Genomic DNA, 8,915 nt, shown 5'->3' with positions numbered 1-8,915 from the left:
GATATATGCACAACACAATAAGTAGCCAGACATGAGCCACATCAGTCACCAGTAAAATATCAAGTAGCTTTTATTGAACTGAAGAGTCTGAGTCTTCTTAATACTTTGAACATAAACCTGCAGAGAAGAGCTGTGACTTGCATTCTCAATATTTTCACTTCATCACGGAGCCAGTGAGATGTGAAGAAGGGGGCTTTGTGATTTATTTGTCTGTGTAAGCACAACATAAGAAATGTTTTATGTTGTACTTCCCTCGCTAAATTGATTCATTTGTTTCTTAGTGCGCTTTTGTAATCAAATTTCTCTCGTTCATTAAGATAATTACTCAGACAGTCTGGGACAAGAGAGCCATGGACAACCACCAAGTACTGTAATTCGATTAAAGAGACTTTCTTTTGCTCCACTGAAGCTTCTTAATAGACAGACCACAGAGTGGGATGGATGGATGGATGGATGGATAGATAGATAGATAGATCTAGTTTAAGGTCAATCCAAAATCCTAGCTGTTTGAACTTGTGTGTGTGTTTGGCATATCAATGCCTCAATAAGTGGACAAGCAGAACTCCTCAACTGGGCCATTAAAGTACACTGCCACGTAAGCGCTCTATTTCATTATGAAAGGATTTATTACTCTGTATGTTCCACTCAAGCAGGAAATTGTCCTGAAGTACCTGAAGATCAAATATGAAAGGGTGGAACCGTGCAGTTTTACCTTCTCTGGAAGGCAATTTAAAGTCACTGCAAGCATTGACTGTGTCCACCAGGTGGTGCTGCAGGACGATCCTAATGTTCACAAGGACAGACTGAGACTTACAGAGAAGCATTGTATTCGTGCCTAAACATAGAGCAGTGTGTTCTTGTTTAATTGCGACAAACAGCAGGCCAGAACACCTTCCACTGTCTCGTCCAGCTGCAGGCCTCCAGCCAAGTGTACTTGGTGCCATAGAAAAACATGAGATGTTTACTGTGATTAGGCTGCGCAGGAGAAGATAAGCTATCGGGCCACTACGGTAGTTAATTCCATTGTTTGATTCTTATCTGGAACTGAAGGTCAAGTGTGGTACCAGGGTACAGCCACCGACTAGTGTGCCATTAAATGAAAACCTTCTGACTCAATTTTCTCAGAACAACTACAATAAATCAGAAGAGCACCGCTGCTGAGCAGAGCATGCCTCTAACCCAAAGCCAGCCAGTTGTTCCCAACATGGCCAGTTAGTTCAGTATTGATTCTCTGTCGTGCTGTTATACCACTATAACCATCTGACCTATGAAAGCTGAGCTCACAGCACTGGCCTGAAATCCAGCACACACTGCCCTCCAAGGGGAGAGGGAGCGCCATGTGAGGAAACACTTAGCTCACCCTCTGGGCTTAGGACTGCAGGACTTTAACCGAAAACGCTTGCCCTTGGCTCCTGCCCTGTTAGTATCGCTGCTTTAGTCTCTGCACTTCTAACCATGCCTGCCTTGCACAACTTGACCCCACTCTTACATTAATCTTTTTTTAAAAATCCTCTTGTGACAAATCAATCAATTCTTTGGTCAACTCACGGAAATTCTGACACTCTGACAATATAATAAAAAGGCTAGACGTTAAAGCTCATTTTAGTTTTTGTATTCGATTTTTTATAAGGGTGTGTTATAAGCTAGTTTTACAATGCGCACTTTGACCCTTGCAAGTGGAAAGTATGACATAAACAGATGCTGCTTGCTTGCCTGAATGAAAAATATGAACACTAAGGACTAATTACTCACTGCTGTTTAGGTTAGTGTAGCCTCTGATCATAAGGACTACAAAACAAGGCAAAACCCAGAGGCACAGAATATTTAAAAAGAAAACTAAAACGTAACATTTGAAATCAAGCAAATAAACGCAAAGCAAGCAACAAGCTCAAGAATGCACGGGAACTCAAATTCATGTTTATATCTTTCTGATTTTGCTTTATTGCCAACTATCGGATACCTCTGGGTTCTAAAATCAAGCAATCTGAAAAGGAAAAAAAACCCCAGACACGTACTTTTTGGCTCAACCTTATTCACAGCCACACAGAGGCCACGGTCTGTGGTAAAATTATAAGGCTGACTGACTGAGTTTCATCAGGTGTCACATGCGGTCATTACTGGAATTCAATCGAAAACAAAACCAAAAGCTTGGGAATCTCTGCTAAACAGAAAAAGCTCATGCTGCTGAGTGTACTGGACCTCGGCTCACTCAGGCTCCAAACCACTGACAGTGAAACCATTTTCATTAATGGCGCAAATACAGCATTTTTTTGAAATGTATTTGTGCAACTATTTAGCTTGTAATACAGTATTAAGTATGCTACTTTGGGTCCATTTTGATAACCTATTAACGTTATTTATTAGCTAAACAGACTGATTATCAGCATGTTGTTTGTTTTGAGCAAAAAAATATGACACATCTTCCCAGAGCCTCCGTTTTGCTTCCATGTTTGGATTTTTCCAACTCAGGAAATGTGATCACCTGAGGAGTAGACGAGCTTGCTCGGCTTGTTCATTCAAGCCCGTATACTTATGTGGTATGATGATTATCCCACTGAAGCTTAAGGTGTGTATGTGTGTATCAGCTCCAACCTATGCAGGAGTAATTACAATTTCACTTCTCTCCTACAGTTATCTCTGTAGAGACACATCTCTGAAAGTGAGAGGTTCCTTTACCATACTTTTCACGTTCATGTTCATGTTCATATATATATCCCGCAAAACACACACACGCAAACAAACACCACTTCACAAGTATGTGTCCTCGTTAAGTTGGCCTCATTTTGAGGGATTTATTTCATTCTAAAAAGCATCAATGTGATTTAAAACAGAAAGTAATATTCATTTTTTTACAGTGCAATTTAAGACTCCTGGAATCTGTAAAACAGCCGTGAAAATGATTTGATATAAAATCTTTTTAGTACCATGATCGGCACATCCCGCCAGAAAACAAAGAAGTGAAACAATTCTTTAGCTTTATCCTTTATGGAGGGACACACTTTGGATCGTGGAAAAACACGTTCCTATATTTAACCGTGTGATAGATCAGAGGTAGAGCACGGGCAAAACCTGGAAGACATGTTCATCAATAACAGTTTATGTCTGCGAATGAAAATCAGCTGTATTTTCCATAGTGTGTTACCTTTATATTAACAGATAAAGTTGATTGAGTGATAAGCCAATCTCAGTGTATTACTTAAAAAGATAGCACACACAATAATTCCACGATAATTACACAGTAATTCCCCCGTCCAGCAGCCAAGAAAACATCTTTGGAAGAAAATTATCTACAATGCAGATGACTGTTTTATACATATATATATAGACAGATAGAGAGAGAGATAGGTAGATATGTCTATTTCAACATGACTGCATTACATTTCACTTCTGGTTGTGATCTGACCGAACATGAAAATTCTTATTTCAGCACATTGTCATGCTATGAGCCTCTGGCCCTCAGGTGTTTTATTTACTCATGCCAGAGAAATGCATGCCATGCAGTGTTACCAGACAAAGGCGTGTTTATGAGGGTGTGTTTGCAAATCCAGAGTGACAACCCAGATGCAAATGGAAAAAAACACTCAGAAAAAGAAAGGACAGTCATTAGGACAAAGTGGATTATGAGAAATACATTTGTATTTCAGTTTAAAGGCAAAGGAAACGTTTGCTGTATATTACTGCGAGCAGCCCAATATTGAGCCTTTTATTGGAAGAAATTTGGCCCCACTTTCTGATATTTATATTCCTTCCTCACCAACATCAACTGCTTTGTGCCTATGCAAAACAGCTGAGATTGGTGCTGCTCCATGACTGCTCAATTCTATTCTAATGAGCTGCGGATTTATGAACACACCCACTGTTTACAGACTTACACCAGAACAGAAAACAAAGAAGAAGCACTGACATTTAAGTTAATGACACACATCCGTTGACATTTTAAATCCTTGGATTCTTTTTAAAATCATTTTATCATGTCCACATTGCAAGATGAACATTGTCTCCTCTGTTGATAGATTAAACTTTGATTCCACTGGATCACTGTGTGCCAGAAAAATATCTCTTTGAAACAGGGAATTTAACTGTGTCCTGATTTGTGCTTTGTTTTGTTTCCACTGCTGCTGCTCATCCCCTCGCAGCCTCTGAGTCTTCCTCGAAGGCCCTGTTGTCATAGCGATGCTGCTGTCTCTCTGGGTCGAGGCTCCCTGGGTCAGTCAGTGGGACTTCATACAGGGCGTCTCCTGTCACTGTGATCACAGTGACATCTGGCGGTGACTCAGCAGAGAAGCTCTCTTTTCTGTCGTCCTCAACGCCCAGGGCCTTCAAGATGTCGCACTTACACATAGGGCAGGTTCGCCTCTCCAGCAGCCAGGGCTCGATGCAGGTTTTGTGGAAGATGTGATCACACGTCAGCACGGTCACCACATCGCCTACCTTGTAGGATTCGATACAAACGGCACACATCGAGGAGTCCGAACTGGTCTCCTCGTCCCCTCTCTTGAGCGTGCGTACCTGCAAACGCTTAATTGCCTTCTTCGCCTCAGATTTCAGTCGCTTCTCATTGCGCTTGCTCATGCTCATATTGTAGAGACGGTTTGCGGAGATGAACACAAAGTAGGCGATGGAGGCTGCGGTCACAATGAAAAAGGCAATGGACAGAAAGTAAAGCCAGTAGGTGTCCATCCAGGGTCCGTGAGCCATGCCTTCACTAATTATCATTTGAACATCAATCCCGTTTTTCACCAACCTGACAATCTCCATGCCCTGAGTGTTACCAATCATGATCGCCACAACTTTGTCTGCATCTGAGTGTGACATGTGTGTAGTGCTGTTTCCACTGCCGTCCACATTATACACAACAACAGCAGCTGCTCCGAGGCGTTTGGCAGCATTGATCTTCTCACCGAAGGTGCAGTTGCCCCTCTTCACCAGGGCTATCCACGGTGGTGAGGTTTCGTTGCGGTCGTACACAGGATCTGGGCCACAGCCTTTGGGGTCTCCCACGGGAAGTGTAACGATGCCTGAAGCTGTTGTCCTCCGAGAGTTACGGCCATACAACCCACACTCACAATATTTCTCCTCAGTCTCATTGTAGCTGTTCAAAAAGCTTATTTCCACGTTGGCAGTCCAAAATACAAAGGTAGCTGAACAGTGAACAAGCCCTGACAAAAACAGCAAAAGCAGCAGAGGTGGTTGTGTCTTCTTACCCATGGTAACACTGTTCTTGAACAAGAGGAAGTCCTCTTACTCAGGCTTATTTAGCCTCTTCAAAACTTCTTTTTTTAAAAAAGAAAAAAGTCCCAGTTCCTGTTCTGTTCAAGTCTCAGCAGTCTCAATCCGGCGATAGTTTCACCAAGCCTGCTGTCTTCAGTAATATGACACGAGCCTTTGGTAACATAAAACAAGCTACGCGTCAGCCACTCACCTCTCGTTATCTTCCTGAACCTTGAACACTGAACACTCCCCGCAGAGGGCAGGGTGTTGCTATTCAACAAGTTGAAGTACACAAAACGCACAGACCTATGCTGTTTCCAGAGCCAAGGAACAACATTCGAGAAGGAAAGACATGATAAGCAAATGATAAGAAGACTTTCATAAGGCAGGACTGTGACAGCAGTAAAAACTGCCGCATTCTCCTTGCGTAATGATGACAAAGGCAACTCAGCCAGTTTTTCTAGTTTGACTGGTTTCCTTCCTCTTTTTTCTGCGGCTGCGATCATTGTTTTATTAAGGTGACAGGCAAGTTTTGCACCTCTGCCTTGTGGCTATTGTCTCTAATCTACAAATATAGTCTACTGCATATTCTGCTGCAGTAGACTAATGTTGCTGAATATTTTTACAGGCTTACAAAAAAAACTGAGTGAAGAGGATAAGACTTTTGCACACAAGAGTAATGTTTTTCCATTGTGTTGATACTGTAACTAGAGACTCATCCACCACTGCAGGCATACCAGTGACAACTGAAATAGAACGAGGCACTGTCAAGTTTCCGCTGTATCTTCTTACACGCAAGTGAAAGCACACAAACACTAAGAGACAGAAAGGCTTCAAATGACAAATTAGATGGTGAGGTTGCTGTCCAGCTTGATATTTTACCTGAGATTGAGACTGGATTGAGATCTGCTCTATTTCATTGAGCCATTTAGCTTAGTTCACACACACACACACACGCACACACACACACACACAAAGAATGTGTACACAATGCGCTATTAAATAATCCATTTGACTGGGGCTAGCTCTGTAAATAAAAGACCGTGAGATATTTCCTTTTAGGACAGCTAGAAGTCACAGTTTCTGATAACAGGAACAATGGTTCTGCTCTGACCCTTAAATTCCAGAAATATTACCCTGTCAAGTTTTGAACACGCACTCCAAAAAAGATCTCATGTCTTGTTCAAGTTAATAAAAACAGACATTCCTCTGTACAGGTGAAGTTTGGTGTTAGATTCTAAAGGTATCCTGAGACTTTCTGATCTAATACTGGCATCTGCTGGCTGGTTAGTGGTGTGGTCAAAGGCAAAGACAAACCTCCACCAAGCTAGGTGAGTCAGATTGACGTGCAAACTGTCAGCACTGGACACATGTGCGCATTTGCTTGTATTTTAATCCAAAAAAGAATAGTGATTTCAACAGTATTCAGTGATGTTAGTTTGATGATGAACTTAAACTCACTTACTTAAATAAAAATAAATAAATAAATAAAAATTAATTGTAAAGAAATTAATGGAAGCAGTACGGGGGAAATGAATTTGTACTAATTCACTCCTAAAAGGTTAATTAAATAATAAAAGATCAAACAGTATTAAGTTGTTATTCCAATAAATGAACAGAGTCATTAAAAGAGATAGATACTTATCAACCACTTTATTAGGTACACTTTGCTGGCACTGAGTTGGACCTCCTTTTGCCTCCAGAACTATTGTAATTCTTCGTAGCATATTCAACAAGGTGCTGGAAAAATGTCTCAGAGATTTTGGTCCATATTGACATGACTGTATCACACAGTTGCTGCAGATATGTTGGCAGGCTTCATGTGCCACCACATCTCAAAGGTGCTCTACTGTATTGAGATCTGGTGGCTGTGGAGGCCATTTGACAGCAATGAGCATGCTGTCACTGCGGTCGTAAAAGGGATGGCTATGGTCATCAACAACACTCAGGTAGGCTGAGGTGTTTTAATGACACTCAGTTTTTATTACACCACTATCAGCCTGAACCGCTGATACAAGACTGGATGGATGCACGCTTTCAGGTTTTTTATGCTATATGCTGACCCTAGCATTCAGCTGTGTCAGCAGAAATTGAGACTTTACAGGCCAGGCAACATTTTTCAAATCTTCTCTTGGAGCATTTTGGTGAGCCTGTGTGAAGTGTAAACTCAGTTTCCTGTTCTTGGCTGACAGGACCCGGTGTGGTCTTCTGTAGCTGTAGCTCCTGTATTTCAAGGTTTGACATGTTGCATGCTCAGAGACGCTCTCCTCTTTTGGTTGTAATAAGCAGTTACCTAAGTTACTGTTGCCTTCCTATCAGCTGAAAGGAGTCTGGCCATTCTCCTATGACCTCTGACACCAACAAGGGATTTTCTCCCAGAGAAATGCTGCACATTAGGGATGGCTGTGTGGGAAAATCCCAGTAGATCAGCAGTTTCTGAAATACGTAGTTCAGCAAGTCTGGCACCAACAACCATGCCACGTTCAAAGTCACTTAAATCACCTTTTTTGCCTGTTCTGATGCTCAGCTTGAACTTCAGCAGTAACTGTCGTGTGATTGGTTGATTAGATATTTGCTTTAAGGAGCTGTTGAACAGGTGTGGTCTATGAGTGTCACTTGATGCTATTCTGTTTTCTAAGCCAAACATACCTACCAAACTTTTTAGCAAAGATTTTGTCGTAGGTCAATTCTCTTCGGATCTTAAAGCAAGTTAGGGGTGCTTTGTGCCAGACCTATCCATTTTTGCCCCATAACTCCAAACCTTTCTTTTTTACCTGGCTTGATGGACCCTGTGTATAAGCATTGGTCAGAATTAGGTCTTCACACTATTAAGGACGTCTACATCGACAATTGTTATCCATCTATTTCCTCATTGTGTCATAAAATGCAAAGCAATGGAAGGAACCCATGGCCACCTTTTCTGGTCTTGCCCTACACTCAGGAGTTTTTGGGCAGAGATATTTAATATATATAACCAGATTTATGACTTGAACTGAAAGCCGGATTGTATACTTGCAGTGCTAGGCTGCTCCCTAACCTCACTGGCACTTAGATGTCCTCTTCAGAAACGCTTAATGTTTGGCATGATTGTAGCTAAAAGCTATTGTAGCTATTCTTAGAGCCTGGAAATCCCCAACTCCTCCCTTGTTTAGGGTTTGGCTATGAGAGAGGATTGCATGTTTGTATATTGAAGAGGTTCATTATCGTCTGGCTGACACTCACATTAAATTTGTCGAAATCTGGGGCCCTTTTCTGAATCATATTACGGGGATTCAACATAAATTTAAACCCATTTGACTGCACTTTGTGTTTGTGTGAAACCGCATCTCTGCCAGACCCTGATCCCTTCCTGGACTTGTTCCCCACATCTTTTGGACTTGGTGAACTCTCTGTTGCCCTGTCTAACTTCATACAGAAGATCATCTTCTTTGTACACTAGCATTTCTCTTTAACTTCTGATTTGGACTGGCTAACCGGTGTTTTTTCTTTTCTTTTCTTTTATTGTTTTCCTGTTCTGTTTTTTTTTTTTTTTTTGTCTTACTTTCTGCGCTTGGATGTCATTGTTTTTTAATTTTAAGTTAAAATCTTGTAAATAAACATTAAAAAAATAAAAATAAAACTTTAAGAGCAAGTGTTTTAAAAAATATATCCAAGCATACCGTCTATTTACCAGAATACGTGTGTTGGTTTTTGTTTTTGTTTTA

At 41.2% G+C, this 8,915-nt stretch overlaps 1 protein-coding gene across 1 annotated transcript; it reads right to left on the bottom strand.

Annotated features, from left to right (window-relative positions):
- Positions 1-2,779: 2,779 nt before the first annotated feature.
- Positions 2,780-5,556, bottom strand: LOC134626797 (E3 ubiquitin-protein ligase RNF128-like). The gene has a single exon (XM_063472723.1). The coding sequence runs from the start codon at positions 5,206-5,208 to the stop codon at positions 4,123-4,125; it is 1,086 nt and encodes a 361-aa protein (XP_063328793.1). The 5' UTR covers positions 5,209-5,556; the 3' UTR covers positions 2,780-4,122.
- Between the last annotated feature and the right edge of the window lie 3,359 nt (positions 5,557-8,915).

The sequence above is a fragment of the Pelmatolapia mariae genome, linkage group LG1 (assembly GCF_036321145.2).
Source record: "Pelmatolapia mariae isolate MD_Pm_ZW linkage group LG1, Pm_UMD_F_2, whole genome shotgun sequence".
NCBI classification, from domain to species: Eukaryota; Metazoa; Chordata; class Actinopteri; order Cichliformes; family Cichlidae; genus Pelmatolapia; species Pelmatolapia mariae.
Note: the sequence above shows the minus strand (reverse complement) of the source record. Positions and strands in the feature narration are given on the sequence as shown.